This window comes from Lethenteron reissneri, chromosome 46 (genome assembly GCF_015708825.2).
Source record: "Lethenteron reissneri isolate LAM-NWPU_2019-01 chromosome 46, ASM1570882v1, whole genome shotgun sequence".
In the NCBI taxonomy this organism is placed as follows: domain Eukaryota; kingdom Metazoa; phylum Chordata; class Hyperoartia; order Petromyzontiformes; family Petromyzontidae; genus Lethenteron; species Lethenteron reissneri.
This window is the reverse complement of record NC_083824.1, coordinates 5,220,551-5,241,789: the sequence shown is the minus strand read 5'-3', so window position 1 is coordinate 5,241,789 and position 21,239 is coordinate 5,220,551. Positions and strand designations below refer to the sequence as shown.

Below are 21,239 nucleotides of genomic sequence, written 5' to 3'. Positions count from 1 at the left end.
ACCCCCATTCAGGACTTGCAAAAATGGGTGCCTGTCCGGATCGAACAATCGTCTGAGCGCAAACAAGCGCCAGATTCCGGGTCGCCGTATTCGACGGGGTCAGAAGGACCCCGGCTGTCGCATCATTGTTACAGATCCCTTTTCGGTAACGCAATGGCACCAGCATCTGTGAACCTGGTGGAATTTCGACCGTAACGTCTGCTAGTGCCTGCACAGCGGCGCACTGCGACGAATGCAAGAGCGGGGACGGAAGAAAATAAAGCTTACGACCGGAGGGCATTTTCAAACAGCCCTAATCTACAATAATTTTAACAGGCATCCTCCCAAGAAAGTCGGTGCCCAGCAAGCAGGGCACACCTTGAAATAAGGACCGGCCCCGACAGCGACATCACCAATCACAATATGGGCATCTACTTGGCCAATGATGCCCATGCTACCCCCATTAGCCGCAACGCAAGCCTCAAAAGCCGGTCGAACACAGGAGGCGGGAATGGATAGAAGTTGAAAAATCACATCGGAAATGATAGTAGCGGAAGCCCCTGTATCGACGAGGACGCGAACATCAACGCCCTGAATGGAGCCAGGTACTGTTGAGGATCCCGTGGCCACCGCGACTACGCGACGTGCCACCTTTTTCCATTGCGTTCTCGAAACAGGCCAACCTTTAGTAACCGTTCCCGAATCGTGAAACGAACAACGTGATGTGAGATGCATGAGGCGACAAGTTTGGCCGGGTGTCCGATGTGTACCGACTCACCTGTATGGGAGGATGTTTGCCCGTCGGAGAAGGAGTCGATGCAGCCAGCGGAGTCGGAGGACGAGGGTGACACCGGCAATCCCGTGCGAAATGGCCCAACCGTCCACACTTGAAGCAGGTGACGGCAAGCCGGCGAGCTGGTCAGTCGTGACCCCGCCGCGGAACGTAGCATCGCCCCGCCGTCGATTCCAGCGAGGAACAGCCGCCGCGAGGTCTCCCTCCGAAGACGCATCCTCCGGAATGTGGACGACTTTAGTTGGTGACCAACCTATTGGCTCACTGTCGCGGCTGAGATCCCCGGTCCATGCAGCCATCTGTGCCCAACGTTGTAGGTTCTCGTGGGCGTTCAGGCATCTAGCGGCCCGTCGGGACGTCTGCGGTTCGTGACTGCAAGCAGGTAGAACAACCCTCATGTCCCTTGCCAAAGCCAGCATTCTCTCCATAATCAACGAGTCGAGGACTTCTTGCTTGACATCAGGGTAAGCGGCCACAGCCAAAGCCATCAAAGCGCTGCGGGAGGCCAGGAGGAACTCGGGACTCCACTGCCTGAGCTGCATGAACTTTCGTCGAGATTCGGAAGGCAATTTGTACACCTTGGCCATTTCCGCGTTCCTGGGTAGTAAGTGTTATTTCCTAATTGCTTATGCCTCATAAGTACAGAAAGTGGCTATTATTCCCCACAAACTTTGCTTTTGTGACCAGGACACAAAAGCAAAGTTAATAATCCACTCCATTAATATCACTGTGTAACAAACGATATATATATTTTTTATTCCTGAGTCATAAGTGTTATTTCCTAATTGCTTATGCCTCAAAGGTACAGAAAGTGGCTATTATTTCCCACAAACTTTGCTTTTGTGACCAGGACAGTGATATTTAGAAATTTACCTATTTTCAATGAGAAAACGTGGCGTGCATGTCTTTCGTTCACATTAAGTCCTGGTCACAAAAGCAAAGTTTGTGGGGGGGAAATAACCATGTTCTAGACTTTTTAGGCATAACCAATTAAAAAACAACACTTAGTACCCAGGAACACCAAAAATTGTGTAACATAGTGTGATTACAACGAGCATCATCTTCGCCTCTTCATCGTCCTGGCCATCAAGATCTTGCGATTCTTTTCAGCCACCCGTTAAGTCACTCGGTGTTGGGGGGGTGGCGGTGGCGGTGGGAAGGCGACCAATGCGACGTCGGGGCGGGGATTTTAGCCGGCATCCCCCGCCTCTATAAAGGAGGAAGAGGCTCGCTCGCCTCGCATCAGCAGCGCCGCCTCTCTCCCTGCCGGCCACCACCACCACCACCGCAGGTAAAAGTTGCAGTGGGGTGGGGTGAGATGAGGTGAGAGAGACAGAGAGAGATACTGCGCCAGGTCGTTAAAAGAGGGCCTCGGGTGACCGAACTCTGCCCGCCGCGTGGCCAGAGTTCAACTCTGCGTGGATGCCGAGGTCGTAGAGATTGCAGCCACTTTTTGGCGTTAACTCGGTCTGTCGCCTCTCCTGGGATGATTTTTTAAATGAAAAAACAAATGGGCATCTGTAAGTGAGAAGAGAAAAACAGCGCTGGTCCTTGTGGAAATACTGGGTCGCGCCATGCGAATGTGGAATTGGCAGCGTTTGTGACGGGCTGTTGACAGATATGAAGTAGCACTAACCACTCGTTTGAGTTGATGGACTGGTAACTTATGCAGTACAGTGCAGTCGTTATAATTTAATAATCATTCACAGCGCTTTGTTACTTCAGACATCACTTGTCATCAAACACCACTCAATACATAATGCCATAGACACAAACAGAATACACGCATTCACAACAAACACTACAAATACTACTGGGTAGACCCATATATACCCTGATTGTTGTACATAGTCATAACAAACATAAAATACTACTGGGTAGAGACATATAACCTGATTGTTGTACATATTCACAACAATCATAAAATACTACAAATACTATTAGGTAGACCCATATATACCCTGATTGTTGTACATAGTCGGAACAAACATAAAATACTACAAATACTACTGGGTAGAGACATATATACCCTGATTGTTGTACATAGAACAAACTAAATACTACTGGGTAGAGACATATAACCTGATTGTTGTGCATAGTCAGAACAAACATAAAATACTACTGGGTAGAGACATATACCATGATTGTTGTACATAGTCACAACAAACAAAATACTACTGGGTAGAGACATATACCCTGATTGTTGTACATAGTCAGAACAAACATAAAATACTACAAATACTACTAGGTAGACCCATATATACCCTGATTGTTGTACATAGTCAGAACAAACATAAAATACTACAAATACTACTGGGTAGATCCATATATACCCTGATTCGTTGTGCGTAGTCACAAACGCAGCCTGGAAATCCCCGCATTCAACTGCATCCGTCCCTCCCCCTCTCGCCTTCCTCCTCCGATGCCCTCAATTCACGACCTCAGAACGACGCTGAAATCCGCACTCTTAAGTGTGGTGGTAGAATGGTGGTGGCACAATCGATAGAGTTGGTTTCCCAACCTCGGCTAAGATCAGGAATCACCGGCGTGTGGAAAAACTGATCTGAAGTTTTCGTGACTGCAGGAATTAATAGTCTTTGGTTCTTTCGGTAAAGTCAACGTTGGTATAAAATAAAATAAAAAACTGGCTTTACGTACCTATCGTGACTTTACCGAAAGAACCAACAAGTATGAACAGGTCCTGGGGGAGGGAATCAGCATCTGTGTTCGTGTGGGCAGGAATTCGATTTGTGCCGAGGTCTTGTACCGGTATTGTTGTGTTGAACTTTATTCAATTGTATCGAGATCTCGTAATGTACAGGTATTCATATTCTTGGGTCTTTCGGTAAATTCACCTATCTACGTGACTTTACAGAAAGAACCAATAATATGAATTCCTGTAGTCACGAAAGCTTCAAGTAAAGATTTGTACAGGTATTGTGTTGAACTTTATTTTCCCAGTGGTGTGTTGGGAGACCGAGTGTGGGTTTGGTCTGCGGGGAAAAGTAGCAGCCCTAGGCCATGCCGACTCCCCCCTTGAACTTGCTCTGACCACGTGTGGTGAAGTATGGTCAAACATTCCACTCGGCAGACGCGGTGATCGTGGGGAGGTCTTCATCCAGCAATGGATTGACAAAGGTGTTGTGATTTCACACAGATGCACAACAATGACGTGTGTGATGCAGTCAGACTAAACCCAGGGCACTTGTTAAAGGTGGACTGGGATTTCATGAATGAAATAACCGGGGTAATGATAATTGTTTTTTTTTTTATCTGGCAACAAAACTGACACCTTTTTTTACAAGGAGTCATGTTTGCATTGACCACAATACCTGCAGTCGGAATGCAAAAAAAACATAACTCTGATAATGTATGCACTGTCCTTGAAGTTGATTGGTCCGCACCCGAGACAGCTTTCCTTAGAGCCTAGTCTCACCTGGTGTTGGACCAGATGACGCCAAAAGGCGCACAACTCAAAGACAATGCACCATCAGAGTATGAGAGCTCGGGGTAAGCATTTACACCATTGGAACCTCATTTGCCAGTAGAAAAATATGATAATTGTTTTTTTACCCTTTTATCTGGCAACAAAACTGACACCTTTTTACAAGGAGTCATGTTTGCATTGACCACAGAGAAAACAGCTGAATGTGATCATGACCATCAACTTGTGTCTGAAGAGTTAACATTTTCAATAGTTGCACTTTATCACCCACGATGCCATGCGGACCAGAAACACGGACGCCAACAGAGCGGAACAACATTAAAAGTGCACAAGGAAGCATGTGGGGAGAGGCGAGGTTACGCGTCATAGAATGAGACTGACTACCCTGACCTAGTGAAGGAAATTCCACATTCCCATGGTTGGGACAGGTCATTCTATAGGACGGCCACTCTTAGTCGCTGAGGCCGTGATGGGTTTCTTTTGTCATGCCGGTTTCTCTGTGCCTCTTGTAACATCCCCCTTCCGCTGTAGTGTGCACTGATGCCACAGTTATCGAGGAGGGATATTGACAAGTAGAAATAAAGATTGATTTATTGAGGAACACCAATTGCGCAAAGAGGAAACACATGGGTCAGGAACAGAAAGAGAGTTGGAGACGTCGCTTTGACTGAATGTTTCTCTTCACGCAAAGTCTTTGGTTGAAGGGCGTGTAGTGAGATAGGTTCTTTGTAAATAATTTGTATTAGGGGCGTCCATAAATGACGTCACGCGATTTTGGACGATTTTTGACACCCCCCCCCCCTCGTCACAAATGCAGACCCCCCCTCAGATATGATGTCACAAAGCTTTGCCCCCCCCCCCTCCCAAAATAAATAAAACATGCTTAAAATCGCTTTAAACTATTGTCATTGTAGTGCGTATTTAATGTGGTGCTGCACTCTGATGTTGTAGGAGAAACATTTATTAAAAAGTCTATTTAATTAAGTAGAACATGTCTATATTTATGAAAAAATTGCGCATTTTGATGTGACGTCAGATTTCTCAACCCCCCCCCCCCTTCGTCACACATCGTCACAAATGTCTGACACCCCCCCCCCCCAAGTGCTTGACGTCATTTATGGACGGTCCCTTAGGCACTAGGAGGCCCATAATGGAGATGGTATCACATAAAAAGCTGCCATAAGCAAATCAACAAATTTGGTTCACTTACGTTTGTTGTCCTGGGACATTTTCTTTGCAGGCAAGAACATGAAAGTGAGAAAAGTGCTGTCAGAGATCTGAACTTTAACAAAAAAACAAAAAGTAAAAGTCTGGCCTCTAAGAATACACGTAATGTACTGTAGTTGCATAAAGAGGATGCCAGAAAACGGCACGGCAGGAAAGTGAAAGCGATTTAAAAGTTTGGTTAGAACGTTACAGGAAAGAGCCGTACATATACTGTGACCCGGAAGATGAGGTTGCAATGGTTGGTGAAGGCAGGGAGCATTGACGGGGTGGGGGGACATAAAAGGACAGTACAAGAATGCATTTTGCTGTAGTCCCCTTTGCTGTCCACAACGTAGTCCCACATCAGCCTAGAACACCTGGTTTATGCATGCTGGTCACCCATCCAAGCATTATCGAGGCACAGCCCAGTAAACATGAAACGTTGGTCCAATGGTTCCAACCACGTGGCAACATTGGCCCAACATTGCATGTTTACTGGGAAGCCTTTTAAGCTTCTGAGATCCGGTACATTCCGAATGAGTTGCTTATAGCTGATGATATATGTATTAAAATGCAAGTGTGTTTTGGTGTCTAGTGTGTGCGTGCATGTATGTTTGTTTGCTGATGCATAAGTGTTTATTTATGTACACCTTATTTTTGTTTTTTTGCGTGGCAATGTGAGAAACCAAATTCATGTGAGGCATTTTCACGTTGGCACAGGTTATCAGGTTGAGCCATCAACATTCCCGACACTTAAGCCTGGTTTTACATTTTTTATCACGATCTGGATGTGAACCCAGAATCTCAGTGCGTATGGCTCCGTGTGATCTATCCTGGACATTATTAAACCACTGAGCCATCTGTCTCGCATTAAAAGTCGAAACTTAAAATCTTAAATGTCTTCACAAGGTAGCATGATGCGTTTCCACATGTGCTATCAACACCAGTTCGCCCCACCTTTTCTAATATCTTCCCGATCTTTCCTCCATTGCTGTTGCCATTGTTAGGTCCCATTGTGCCGAGTCTATGTCTCCTCTCTGCCTATCTGCTGCTGGCCTTTCCCTTTTACATCCTCCGCGTGTCAGATTCCACTCCATCAGTTTTCGTCAAAACTTCTGTGATATCCATCCTTAACAGATGTCCGAGCCATTGCAGTCATCTCTTTTTTATAAAAGCACTGATTGCCTCTTGTTCCGCATCCTCTCTCTGACCTCTATATTGCTACTTTCATTGGGCAATAAGATCTCACGTAGGCAACGCTTCCCAGACGCATTAAAGCGCCATTCAGTGGCCTTCATGATATATCCATTTTCCGCATCCCATGTGTCAACACTGAAACAGCCATTGCCCTAGCCAGTCTTAGCCTCATCGACAGAGAGACATCACGATCCCAACTGCGAGTAGAGTGGTCTAAATACAGAGCCACGCAGCCACATCACGACCCACGAGAACGCTGCGATTGACGTCCTTCACCTCTCTCTGTTGCCGTCTCCTGCCTTGCAGCCAGTTCTGACTCTGAGACGGGAAGACGACGAAGATGAAGCTGCTGCTCGTCGCTTTGCTGGGGCTCGTGGCGGTGGTCTCTGCGGCCGTGGCCTCTTCTTTCCTCGACCCGGAGCTGTCGCCCGAGTGGGAGTCCTGGAAGGAGTTCCACGGCAAGACCTACGGCGAGGTCGGTCGCGACCACGACGCACGGCGCCGCTCGCATGGCGCGGCCGTGTGCTCGCACCGCACGAGCGTTGTAGAGCGTTGTAGAGCAGCTCTTTGTTCAGAGATGCCCACGGAGATAAACTAAACAAATATTTTATTTATATTTTACCAGGTAAGACCCATTGAGCTGTATAGCTCCTATTCAGAAATTGATAGCCAAATAGTCTGAATGCACATTGATTCTAAATGTGGAGGGAAAAACTGGAGAACCTACAGAATAATCCACGAGACCACGGGGAGACCGAGACATGCAAACTCCAAATATACAGGCATCAGGGTTTGGATTGAACCCACAACCTCCTGCATAGCCGGTGAGGTAGTTAACATCTTGCCACCACGGCATCAATCTCCATGGTGTTCATCCTCTCCATTGCATACAATTCCAGGTCAGAGGTTTCATAATTGCGCTGCACGTAGCCTACCATGCGAATCTGAGGTGCACAAACCAACTAGCTCTCCTCCACGGTCGGTGTGATGTCTCGAATATTTATTCGTTCTATAATCCCAAACTGTGAAGCCACATAATACCTTAACACTGTGCTGGTTGCTTATGCGTCGCATCCCTTGACGTGTCGCTATGCCTGCTGTTGCTGCAGAATGAGGAGGGCTGGAGGAGGATGGTGTGGGAGCAGAACCTCAAGAAGATATCCATGCACAACCTGGAGCACTCCATGGGCAAGCACACCTGGCGCATGGGCATGAACCGTTTCGGGGACATGGTGAGCCCTCTGCAGACCGCCCTTTCATCTAGATGTTGACTCAGGTCCCTCATCCCTCTGACACTGATTCCCCCTATGGAGAGACAGGCTCCCACCACAGGAATGCGGAATTCCCAAAAGTATTTCAGCACCAACAACAAAGATGAGCCACGCCCAATGCTCACGTGAGCAGGGAATTATGGGACTAGTTTGATGCTGAGATGGTACGAGGAAGGGTGCTGATGTGGTTAGCGCACTGCATTATAAACCTGCTGACCTGCGTCGTTCGATTACCAGCTACGGCTAACGTCAGTAGTGAGTGATGTCTAAACCGGTCCTGTACCTCTGAACCCCACCCATTCACCAACCCGTGCTGACCAGCATGGTGAAGTATGGTCAAACAACCGTCAGGACCCACACGGAATGGAGAGGCCTTCACCCAGCAGTGGATTGACAAAGGGCTGTAGTAACGTTGAAACCATGAAGCTGACGACACTCGATAACCCGGTTTTAACTATCGTCGTGGTAATCTATGTCCGCTCGCTGTGAACGCGCGTCTCGTTCAGACCGGGGAGGAGTTCCAGCAGGTGATGCTGGGCTTCAGGGGCTGGAACGGCACCAGCAAGGCCTCCAGCGGCGCCACGTTCTTGGCGCCCGCCTTCTTTGAGGCCCCCGAGTCCGTCGACTGGAGGAAGCAGGGCTACGTCACCGACATCAAGAACCAGGTACCGCCCAGTCCAGGTCAAGATCAAGCAACTCTTTCTCCATGGCACAATCGAGCTGCATCGGGGGCCCGTGCAGCAAAAAAAAAAAAAACGCAGCGCAGCACAGGATCAGCCCGCTTGGTTTTTTCCACTGCAGAAGCCGAGCTATGCCGTTGATGCCACACACAGCACAATTAACTCGTCGAAAAGTGTGCGGATGATGCGGTGACGTCGTTGTCTTCGGTGTACTGATTGTGATGTCACACGCAATGAACACGTCATTAGCCCTTTTCCCCTGGGTCAGATTGGCCCCAAGCCAGATGCAGATGGTCTTATGAGGTCAGTATATCGTAGTTTGGCTCTGGCTTGGCACGCCAAATAGAGCCTCACACTGGCATGGCTCGAATGTGCCGGTGAATAAAAAAAAACTAAATGGTCATTGTCGTGGCCAAGATTCACTGCATTCCTGATAATGTTACACAACCAACAACCTACCGCTACTATTACATTACCATGTTCCCGCAACCTACCGGGAAGCGTTCCTGTCCATTTTATGAATCGGGCCAGGTTGGTTTAAACCAGAGGTGCCATGGCAGCCTTGCTCGGCCAAGCTAGCACCAACCAGACCGTGGAGCCTGTTTTTGTTTGTTTTTAACGGACTGAGTCGAATGGAAACATGTAGCTCTTACAAGTGTTGGCCCGTAAAAAAATTGTGCTGGGCCTTCCTTACAACGGCCCATGGCAATGCAGCATAGGTCATCATCCTCTTGATCGCCAATCTGTGGGTGCCACACCCAAGGCCTGCCTTGGTAACCTGCCCTCCTCCTCACTGCACACGTGTGCCACCCCTCACAACCTCTTCCTCCCTCCCCCTTCCCCCATCTTGATTACATCTACAACGCTTCCGACGTTCCATTTCAAATTGTCAAAGTTGCTTACCCTAGCTACCTACAGCTAGCGGAGGTCATAAAGAACTGTGATTTGTTCCCGGAAATCTGTACCCCTCGGCAGACATTTTGCAGAACTCTGTCATCTGCAGTTAATTACTAAGCGTTAATGAATCAGTTAATCTGTGGATTGACGTAAAATTGTAATGCTAGAGGACACAAGGTTGCTTTCTCATAACCCTTGAACATGATGCACATGGGCTCAGCCATGTGTGTGCCTGAGCCCGTGTCACAATGAGTCATCGTCCTTTCATTTCCACTTTTCCGCACTGCTAACTCTTTCAGAGTCCTCCAAGACATCTGCAGGTTGCAGGGTTGTTCCCGTTCACCGTTGAATCTCGGAACGGGCAAGCGGCTCGGCATTAATTTTATTCAGAGAGGCATAGTAGCGCCGTTGTCTTCAAAGATGCTGTACTCACCGCAGAGAACCGTAGCGACACGACTGCACTCTACGATAGCTGGCGCCAAACCGTGCCAAACGCCCTCCCGCATGACCTTGTGGGAGCCTCGGTACCAATAAAGTGATTTTCTTTTTTCTTTCGTTTCCGTTCCGATGACATAAGTGGAAGGCAAGTGCTCATTTATGCGTGTGCGTACGTCAACGGAAAGGGAAGAAAAACTGATGACGTACGTACACGTACGTACACGTAGATCATCAGTTGGAACGGAGAGGGTGAACCTGTCTATCCGCAGGGCGACTGCGGCTCTTGCTATTCGTTCAGCACCACGGGCTCCCTCGAGGGGCAGCACAAGCGCAAGACTGGAGTGCTCGTGTCGCTGAGCGAGCAGAACGTGGTGGACTGCTCCTTGGCCGAGGGCAATCAGGGCTGCAATGGAGGACTCATGATCAGCTCGTTCAACTACATCAAGAAGAACGGGGGCATCGACTCGGAGGAGTCGTACCCGTACAAGGGACAGGTGAGGGAGTTTGGTGAGCCTGTGCCTGGAGGTAGTGAAGTCTATTGTCTAGAGCAGTGGTTCTTCACTGCAGCCTGCACCCCTTTGGTTCTCAGAAATGGCATCTGGCATCCCCAGGGCGTGTGGGCACTCCAGGTTAAGAACCACCGGTCTAGAGACACCGTGAAAGACCAGTTTGTCACTATCGTTTAGAGCAGTGTTCTTCACTAACTTTCAGAGGGGGCGGGGGACTTTTGCCAATAAGATGTCAGTGTGAGGGCCGCCACACATTGGGTTTGACAGCAGTACGATGGTGGGGAGGGTGTTTTCACATGTGTATTGCCGGGGGCCGAACGCCAGGGGCCGCACTAAAGGCCATCAGGGGCTGCAAGTGGCCTGCGGGCCTTGCAATGAAGAACACTGCTCTAGAGATCGGTCTGTCAGCCTACTGTCTAGAGCCCCTATCAGAAACACCTCAAGGCTAGATTTGAAGCTTCTAGATTTGAAGCTTTCGTGACTGCAAGGATTCATATTCTTAGGTTTTTTCGGTAAAAGTCACGTAGGCAAAAAATTAAAATTAATAAAAGTAAAATAAAATAAAAGTCACGACGTTTCGGAGGCAACACAAGCTTCCGTCTTCAGGTGGAACCGTCACAGCACGACTGCTGCATCAATTAAGCCTCAAGGCTTACAATGGCAACGCTGACGGTGTTTGTAATACGCGGTGTATGCGTCGCACAGGTCGAAACGTGCAAGTACGACCCCAAGAACAAGGCCGCGGAGGTCACCGGCTACGTGGAAATTCCCGAAGGGGACGAGGAGGCCCTCAAGAACGCCGTGGCCTCCGTGGGCCCGGTGTCGGTCGCCATCGACGCCAGCCTCAACTCCTTCACGTACTACATCTCCGGTGGGTGCTCATTTATGCGCAAGTGGGCCAAAGTTCCCGCTCGGACCTGACACGTGCCCAAACCGTGCCAAACCATGCCGTCAAGTCAAGTTTCTAGATCTGCCCCCCACCCCTTCTCTCAAAGCTTTGCATGCTAAATGAGGAAAGAAAATCTGAGAGAAGAGAAGCTTCCATATTTGGGGGGAGGAAGGGACAGTTTAAAGAAAAGTAACTTGCCATTGTGGGAAATGCCAGGCGGAAGAGATGGCCTTTAATTGAACGTCATGGGGGTCTGTCCTTGAGAAGGAAGTCAATCTCGTCTTTAATTTTGTCACATTTTGGGCTTCTCCACATTGGTCCCCTCGAATACCTATTTTTAACTGCGTATTCACCATTTTCCTGCTTCTAGCGCGGGGATGGAGCGGCAGTGCAGTGGAACACCGCTAATGCCAATGGAAAGATATATCTCAACGAGTGCAGAATTTTCCCCTTTACCTACCAGCTGTGACCAGTTTGACGTATGGCCAAACTGCCTCCATGACTGACACGGAATGGGAGAGGCCTTCATTCTGCAGTTTATTAACAAAAGGGCTGTACACATTTGGATGGGGAGGAAAAAAATGTAACCATAAAAAATGATATTGGAAACGCTGTACGTGCAAATAAACTGGAGGTTACGGCTGCTATTATTGTTGTGGTGTTTTCTCTGACCTCTAGGCATCTACAAGGACAAATTGTGCAGCCACAGCACTAACCACGCCGTGTTGGTTGTGGGCTACGGTGTGGATGAGAAGGGACAGAAATTCTGGCTCGTCAAGAACAGGTGTGTTGCTGCGAGAGCAGCCACTAAATCGTCGCAAACGTATATACAACATTAAAACTAAAATTATGGCCCTTTGTCAAACCCACTGCTGGAGGAAAGGCCTCCCTATGCGCCGCCTCGGATGGTGACACTGCTCTGTAGTGGGTGCCGAATTTGGTCAATGGAGAGGATTTTTTGTAATAAACAGAGTACCCAGGATTCCACTGATTACCCAGGGTTCCACTGCCCAGTAGTATGTATGTATGTTGAACTTCTTTCGCACCGTACGTAGCCAATGGTGCTAATCTATAAACTATACGCAATTTTTTTTTATTTTACCAGGTCAGGCCCACTGAGCTATATAGCTCTTTTTCAGAAGCGACTTGGCCGCAAATTATATCTAAACACAGTGGGCTTATGTGGCAATTTACATGAGCCAAATACTCGGAACGCATGTTTCGAATGTGGAGGGAAAATCTGGAGGACCTTAAGAAAAATCTACGTGGCCACAGGGAGAACATGCAAATATTCTTAGGTTTTTTTGGTAAAGTCACGTAGGTAAAAAATTTAAATTAATAAAAGTAAAATAAAATAAAAATAAAATTAAAATCACGACGTTTCGTTTTGCTGTATCAAGTAAGTACTTGATACAGCAATCGTGCTGTGACGGTTCCACCTGAAGACGGACGCTTGTGTTGCCTCCGAAACGTCGTGATTTTTATTTTATTTTACTTTTATTAATTTAAATTTTTTTACCTACGTGACTTTACCGAAAAAACCTAAGAATATGAATCCTTGCAGTCACGAAAGCTTCAAATCTAGAACATGCAAACTCCAAATTTACAGGTGTCAGGGTAGGGATTGAACCCACGACCTCCTGTATACCACACGAGGTAGTCAACATCTCGCCACTGTGCCGCCCTCATCATTTGAGGGTGCCATTGGCCTCTGAGAGGCTTCTCTGCCTTGAGGCACGGTTAGCTCTACACAAAAGACCGCACGCCTCTAAACCGGAGTCCCTTCATCCTGTTTATACGTCACGGTTTTTGTTTCACCCAAATGTTTATCATCTCAAGGTAAAACTTCACCTTTTTTGTACCGCACCATTAAATTGTGACTTCTATTCCAATATCGAACCGGCATTGGAATAGTGTCCCAGACAGTATGAGAAATCATTGATAGGGCTTTAAGTTTTAAACAATGTTATTGGAATTATCATTCTTAATTGCACGTGTGTTATTTATTTTAAAAGTTGTGGATGCTTAAAATATATATGTCATTTGTTAGTTATAGCGATAAGTCAAGAAATACCAAAGTCTGCGCTTTCTGGTTGCCCGGGTGAAAAATGGGCTCTGTCCTTGCCAGTGAGGACATCTGTGAAACTACTGGACATCTTCTTGGTTCTTTCGGTAAAGTCCCTTCTACGTGACTTTACCGAAAGAATCAAGAAGATGAATCCCTGCAGTCACGAAAGCTTTAAATCGAAATTCTACTGGACATCTGTGAAAAAGTGCTTCATAACTCATCGGGTTCCTCCAGTCTAAATACAGATTATGCAGCGGATTGACAACAGGAATGTACATATACTGTACACGCACACAGTGTAAGCATCCGCATTAAGCAAGCAAAGGTGGCTGGGTATGGTGCTGACCTCACCACTGCCACTACGTGACCTACCGACTGTAATGTACGCAAGTCGAATTTCTTTCGCACCGTACGTCGCCAGCCGTGCTAATCGGAGGTGCGGGGTAAATAGCTACTGACAGTGCTTGTCTTCTCCGTCTGCATGTGATTGTGTGATTGTGTCTTTGTCTATCCGTGTGTGTGCGTGTGCAGCTGGGGAGTCCAATGGGGAGAGAAGGGATACGTGCGCATGGCTCGTGATGACAACAACCTGTGCGGCATCGCTATTGCTGGTAGCTACCCACTGGTGTAATAAACACATTGTCCTGCGGAGGGAGCTGGTAGGAACGTTGAGTTGCTCAGTCAATGGCCAGGGTCAACGGCGGCGTGGTGTATTCCGGAAATATGGCCGACTGTGAGGGTGGGCACAAGCCGGCGTGAGTAGGTTAAACGTTGAGTTTTATAAGGGCACCATGGGGTGACCAGCCCCTCCCACCCCCCACCCAGCCCCTCCCCACCCTCCCCACCCAGCCCCTCCCCTCCCCACCCAGCCCCTCCCCACCCTTCCCTATCCACCCAGCGACACCCCTCCCATTTTTGGATGCACGACGGACGGACGGACACAATAATCCACTGTGGGCTGGTGTAACCAGGAGGTCCCTACCAGTATCAGCTGGTCTGCCTACCTCCTAATAATAGAGAGAGAGATTTAGCACAACTCAATGTCCCATTGATAATTCAAGTGAAAGCCTTGCTCAAGCGTTTAGCTCCCCAAACGAGCAATTGCTCGTGTTCAGTTCTATTCGAGACCCTAACCCAGAGGTTGAAAGTTCATCATGATGGGGCAGCGGGGGGGGGGGGGGGGGTAAGTTCTCTGTAGATTGACAGCTGTTGACTACCCACAATTTGGTCCTCATTTTATCAACCTGCAGTTATTAACCGGCTGAGTTGGCCCCCAGTAAGGATTTGAACTGCGTACTCGCTAACAGAGGAACCAGACCGCATATTGTTTTAAATCTTGTCATTCTTTAGCGATGATAACGAACGCTGGTTTACATAAGTAGAGGTTTTACCCTTTTTGACAATACAACAGGTGTTAAGATGTTCGAACACCAAATAGAAACCTTTTGCAAGTCATCAAGTCTGCATTAACCACACATAAGAAAAATAAGAAATGGTAAAATCCCTTGTAAAGTAACAAAGGTGAAACCTTTTTCTTATTTTGCATAATTTTGATACTGCAAAAATGTCCCATAGATAACGCTGACTCCATTCGAAGAAACTTTTTCGGGCTGGCTTTGAAATTTCTGTGAATGAAGGTGTAAGCCAAAGCGACATTACTCCGTGGCAATGCAGCGGTGGCATTGCCAAGTAGTGGCACATTCGCCACTTGCTGCAGAATGTTTTGCGGTTTGATCCTTGGCGGCCACCCTGGTTAATACTGCGGGTGTATTAACCGAAGGCATACAGGGATTCCTCTACTTACGAACATTCGACTTACGAACTTTCAGAGATACGAACAAACCTGGTCCGTATGTCCAATTGCCCGTTCGGACCGAGAGTCGTAATTTCAACCACTGCCCAATAGATGGCGGTGGCACCTACATCTGCAGAACGTTTAAAGTCATTCCCCGTGTTTAGTGTACATTCCCTACAACGTGTTTAGAATCGACAGGAGTAAAGTTGGACTTACGAACAAATCGACTTACGGACAGACCTTTGGGAACCTAACTTGTTCGTAAGTAGAGGAGTCCCTGTACACTGTGCTTCACAGAGGAGGCATTGAAGATCCCGTGACCTTACGACAAAAAAACCGCGTAGGTCATGCGTGCTGGCGTAGATTTTTCCAAATTTGGAAAATGTGCACACACAGCAACATCGCGCCCCCTGTACTGGCAGATTACAACCCAGCTGTTAAACGGCACTTTCAAGAGATATGCCTTGAACTATGACAATGACATGACTACCAAATATACTCATGATTATTATTGTTATGATGATGATTATTATAATAGCTGTTTATTTTTGGGTCGCATTTTCCTTAAATCACCGTGCTACCGTATTCCCCAGATTAAAAGAGGCACAGGAAGATACCCAAAACTGTTGGGTCGTTTTAAGTAAAACAACATGTATATGTGGGTGATTACTACGGCAGTGACATCATACAGCTTGCGAGGGCTGTAGTACCTGATATGAAACTCGGCACAACCATTGTATAACATTACAAGTGGGGCATAATGGTGCCAGTCTCAACACTGTGATTGTCAGTTTAACACGTAGGCTTTCGCGACCAATATCCATGAAAGGTTTTTGGGTTAGATCGCGTAAATACAAATGTGTCGTTAAACCTGCCACCACCTGGCAGCCACTGAAAAAGGTTTGGGACGTAAAAAAAACATGCCAATTCGTTACGGGTACAGCACACCGGTGTGTTGGAGAGTAAACCGTGACGAACCTTACTTGTGTCGGGTGGTGGCGGATTTAACGGCACATTTATACTTCTTGGTTTATTAGGTAAAGTCACGTGAAGGACGGCTGCTTGCGTTTGTGGCCGAAACGTCGTGAGAATTATTTTATTATGTTTTATTATTATTATTTTATTATTTCCATTCTACGTTACTTTACCGAAAGAACCAAGAAGATGAATCCCTGCAGTCACGAAAGCTTTAAATCGAAATTTAGGCACATTTATATTTACGCGATCTAACCTAAAAACCTCTGGACTGTGATAGTAAGAATATCAGCTGAACTCAGTCCCGTGCCTTCACATGTAAATAATATATTTTTAAAATATATTGTTTATAGTAAAAAATATATATTTTTAATATATATTATTTATGAATGTATACAGTACCAGTAAAATGTTTTCTCTCCAGGCACTTTCTAAAATCCGTTTGCAGCACTGGGTGGGTGGCACGTAGACGGAGTGGCACTTTGACTGACGGGTAGACAGAATGGCACACAGATTTAGTGGCACATAGGCCGACTGGCACATAGACAGAGTGGCGCGTAGACTTGAAGCTGGGTGCAATTGTGACTCTGCATGTCCAGGTGGCAGGTTTCAGTCCACATGCTGGATTATGATGCACTCACCAACCTGTAAAATTATTGAAACGAAGTGCGTCTTATCATGTGGAGAGTACGGTAGCGCGGTGTTGGATTCACGATTTGCATTGCAAAGCGAGACTACTGCTCCAATCTCGTTTTCATTCATCTCAAACTTTCTGCTTTTGTTAAAACTGAAATAGATACTACCGTGAAAAATGCTTGAAATTTGGGTGCACTAAAAAAATATTTTACACTGACTTCTATGCTTTTAAAAGTGCAAATGTTGATTTTAGTGAAGGGATAACTGTAAACTTTACAATATATTTTTTACTCGAATAAAGAATTTAAAATGTAACGAACGTGTGCGTTTATTGGCATAGGAGCGGTGGTGCAACGGTTTGTGCTGTGATCCCAGACACCTGGAGTTGCATTTCCCGATCAAGTACAACCATCAGTTGCACATTGCATTTGAACCTGTCTTGGGCTTCCCCTAGATTAACTCCGCCTAAAATGGTGCGACGTGTAAAACTACAGCACTGGGAGACCGTGTTAGCTGGCCACACCACTCATTCACGTGTTGCTATGGCTGGCTTTGCCTTAATAGGCGCTTGCTAACAGCAAATATCCTTTGCTCTCATAGTACACTTCAACCACGTCCTCCTATTACTCCCACATGTTTCGTGGATTACTCGTGCATATGGACAACGAGTGACCTGAAAGTTGTCCTGTCAGAAGCAGCCAATGTAGCCTATTGTCCGCGAAATAATTCACTGGTGATTAAAGTTGCGCGGCAAAATCATATTATCGGTGTAAATCTGTAATTATTATTTCACGGATGGGACTTATTTTCACAGATGATCTCGGAACCACCAATATCTTTAACCCCCACACATCTGCGATTGGATGAGGGCCTCCCCACAACTGTCTTGCCATGGAAACGATCTGACCATACTTCACCACGCTGGTCCGTTTGCGGGCTGGTGAAGGTGGGGGAGCAGTAAGCGTTGGAGGAGCATAGAAGTACAGAACAATTGATTGTGTTGCACTGGCGGGGAGCGGCAGCGTCGTGGTCAGCGCGCTGCGCTACGAACCCGGCGACCCGAGTTCGATTCCTGCTAACGGCTCAACACCGGTGACGATTATCTGAACCGGTCCTGGGCCTCTCCAAGGTCGACTCAGCCTCAAATGAGTACCTGGTGCGGTGTGTAAACATCGCCACTGGGGAGACAAAGGCAGTCGGGCGTGGTGCTGGCCACCCACCCCCTCGTTGCCTCCATAGGTGCTCGCTAACAGCACTTGCCCAAACAGTCTGTTACGGCTATGGGGGGAATCTTTGTCTTGTCTGCTGGCCACCAAATAGCGTATGCATGTACGTATATTGAACTTCTTTTGCACCGTACGTTGCCAACCGGAGGTGCGAGAAATCGATGACAACCTGGTTCGTGCTTATTGGGCGCCCGTTCCAAGCACTACCCAGGCTCAAAGCTTCCAAAATGTGACGAGAGAATGGTTAGGCAAGGGGCTGTCCATAAATGACGTCACGTGATTTTGGCCGATTTTTGACCCCCCCCCCCTCGTCACAACGACGTCACAAAAAGTCAGACCCCCCCTCAAATATGACGTCACAAAGCTCTCCCCCCCCCTAAAAAAAACATTTCCATTTTGAAAATAAAACATGCTTCAAATCGCTTTAAACTATTGTCATTGTAGTGAGTATTTAATGTGGTGCTGCACTCTGATGTTGTAGGAGAAAACATTAAAAAATCTATTTAATTAAGTAGAACGTGTTTTCTATATTTAAAGTTGCGCATTTTGATGTGACGTCACATTTCTCAACTACCCCCCCCCTGCTCGTCACAAATGTCTGACCCCCCTCCCCCCCCTCGGTGCGTGACGTCATTTATGGACGGCCCCTCACCTCATTCCGGGTGGTTGGACATTGCTGCTCTTTTTGAGCCGGGAAAAGATCCTCGCTGGCCGCTGTGAATTATTCCACCAGATGGCAGTGTGCGATTCAAAGTACGAGCTCGATTTCGATTTAAAGCTTTCGTGACTGCAGGGATTCATCTTATTGGTTCTTTCGGGAAAGTCACGTAGAATTGAAATAATAAAATTATTAAATTATAAAAATAAAACATAATTTTATTATGTTTTATTTTTATTATTTCAATTCTACGTGACTTTACCGAAAGAACCAAGAAGATACGAGCTCGATTGTTGAGTTTAAATCGCAGCTACGTCTGGGAGCTCACGTGCTTTATTTAGTTCACAATGAAGTGAACAATCTTGCCCCCTTCCTGTATCTAAACAAATGATTTGGCGATGTTGCTGCATTGTCAGTGGTGCACAGCATAATTATATATAAAAAAAACAAGATATTCGTCTTCATGGAAACAGTTTCAAAGACAAATGCTCTGATATATCATCAGAGCATGTTTGTTCGCGTGTTTTGCCACAAGTGTGTGGTTAACGCAGACTTGATGCCTTGCAATAGATATATCCATTTGGTGTCTGAACATCTTAACACTTATTCTTGGTTCTTTCAGTAAAGTCACGAAGAAGGGAAATAATAAAATTAATATAAAACAATCAAAATATTAATATTATTTTGTTATTTCCCTTCTACGTGACTTTACCGAAAGAACCAAGAATATGAATCCCTGCAGTCACGAAAGCTTTAAATCAAGATCTTAACACTTGTTTTATTTCCAGAAATGGTGAAGCCTATTCCAATTTGTTCATCTGACACTAGCAAAAAGGTTCCATAAACATATACACAATAAAACCCTCTCTAAGCTGGCCTCGAAATAGCCGGAATGACGGGGAGGTAAGCCAGATAGGTGCTACTAAATAATCTATTCATATTCTTGGTTCATTCGGTAAAGTCACGTAGAAGGGAAATAATAAAATAATAATAAAACAATACAATTATCACGACGTTTCGATTGCAACACAAGCAATCATCAGGTTTGAAAACCACAGCAAGAAAATATGAAAAAAGTGGCGGTTTAAAAAAAAAACAATTTCAAATTTTCTTGCTGTGGTTTCACACCTGATGATGATTGCTTGTGTTGCAATGGAAACGTCGTGAGAATTTTATTTTTGTATTTTTATTGTTTTATTATTTCCCTTCTACGTGACTTTACCGAAAGAACAAAAAATATGAATCCCCGCAGTCACTAAAGCTTTAAATCGAAATATATACGTAGATTAAATTAGATAAACAAACTACGTTTGAGCCTAACACCTGATACTGCTAGTTTCAAGCACTGGGTTGGGGGTTGCGTATCTGAGAGCAGTGCCGGCATCATTTAGATGCCGGTTGCAATCCCATTATTCCACACACACGCGTAGACAAACCGTTTTTTTGTGTGAATACGTATTTATAATTCCATTCAGAACTTCCAGGTGGCATATTCGTTAAAGCACTCAACTCACAAATGTGGTTGCTATAAACGCACACTTGATAATCCACTTCGTTGAGCTATCATTTGTGACCAGGTCGCTTGTAAAAAAAAAGCGAATACCTCTGGGCTTCACCTGGTAAAATAAAAATGTTTTTTTTTGTGATTTGTTTACCTTTCCTATTCTTTGAACTCCTATCGTGTTTTGATACTGTTTGTTGTTGTAACGTTCTTACCCCGTGCCCCTACTGAACATCTCTGAAAAAAAACTTAATAGTTCATCGGATTCCTCCAGGATAAATCAGATTCTAACTCCCAACAGGAATTTCTTGAGTTCAAATCCCAGTTATTGGTTTCATCGGATCACCTTCCCTCCAGAGTTTGTTGCAATAAATAAACAGGTCCCTGCGGGGTGGGCTGGTAGGAACGAACAAATGAATGGCTATAATAAAATGAAATGGCGGGGGTACGATACGAAGGGAGAGTTTGAGGCCTAGTTCTAGGCTTTAGGCCGCTGTGAGTTAATTTTTAATTTAAATGGTTTAAATTTCGATTTAAAGCTTTCGTGACTACAGGGATCCATCTTTTTGGTTCTTTCGGTAAAGTCACGTAGAAGGGAAGCAATAAAATAATAAAAATAAAACATAATAAAATAAAATAATTCTCACTTTCTTTTTTTTTTTACGTTTCGGCCACAACGCAAGCAGCCGTCCTCAGGTGAAGAATGAGACATTTCCAAGCTAGGAGCTAATATATACGTTGCGTTGGAGGTGCAAGAGCGCCTTAACAAAAAGAATGTGCATATGAAGAGGAATTTAGCATATTCATGGGAAATGCGTAGGAGGTGGGTGGGGGGGGTTTCATAGTCATATTATGCCCATGCATTATGCAGGATCAACAGCACCAAGGGGGGGTGCAGTAGCATTAACAAAGGTAAAGAATGTTAATAGTATGTAGCTGCAGTTACTAAACAACAACGTAGAAAACTAAAGTATAAACTACATAAAAAACTAAAGTATAAACTGCATAGCACCATCAGTATACTTACTATACTCTACAATAAGCTGAGTTACTAACAACAAGTAATACATTACAAT

General features: G+C 45.9%; 1 protein-coding gene across 1 annotated transcript; it reads left to right on the top strand.

Moving 5' to 3' along the window:
* The first annotated feature begins 1,992 nt into the window (after positions 1 to 1,992).
* LOC133354174 (procathepsin L-like) lies at positions 1,993 to 17,078 on the top strand. The gene is made up of 9 exons (XM_061570808.1): positions 1,993 to 2,063; positions 6,927 to 7,095; positions 7,730 to 7,852; positions 8,398 to 8,556; positions 10,176 to 10,400; positions 11,121 to 11,286; positions 11,983 to 12,088; positions 13,904 to 14,006; positions 14,360 to 17,078. The coding sequence occupies exons 2-8, from the start codon at positions 6,961 to 6,963 to the stop codon at positions 14,001 to 14,003; spliced, it is 1,014 nt and encodes a 337-aa protein (XP_061426792.1). The 5' UTR covers positions 1,993 to 2,063; positions 6,927 to 6,960; the 3' UTR covers positions 14,004 to 14,006; positions 14,360 to 17,078.
* The last annotated feature ends 4,161 nt before the right edge of the window (positions 17,079 to 21,239 follow it).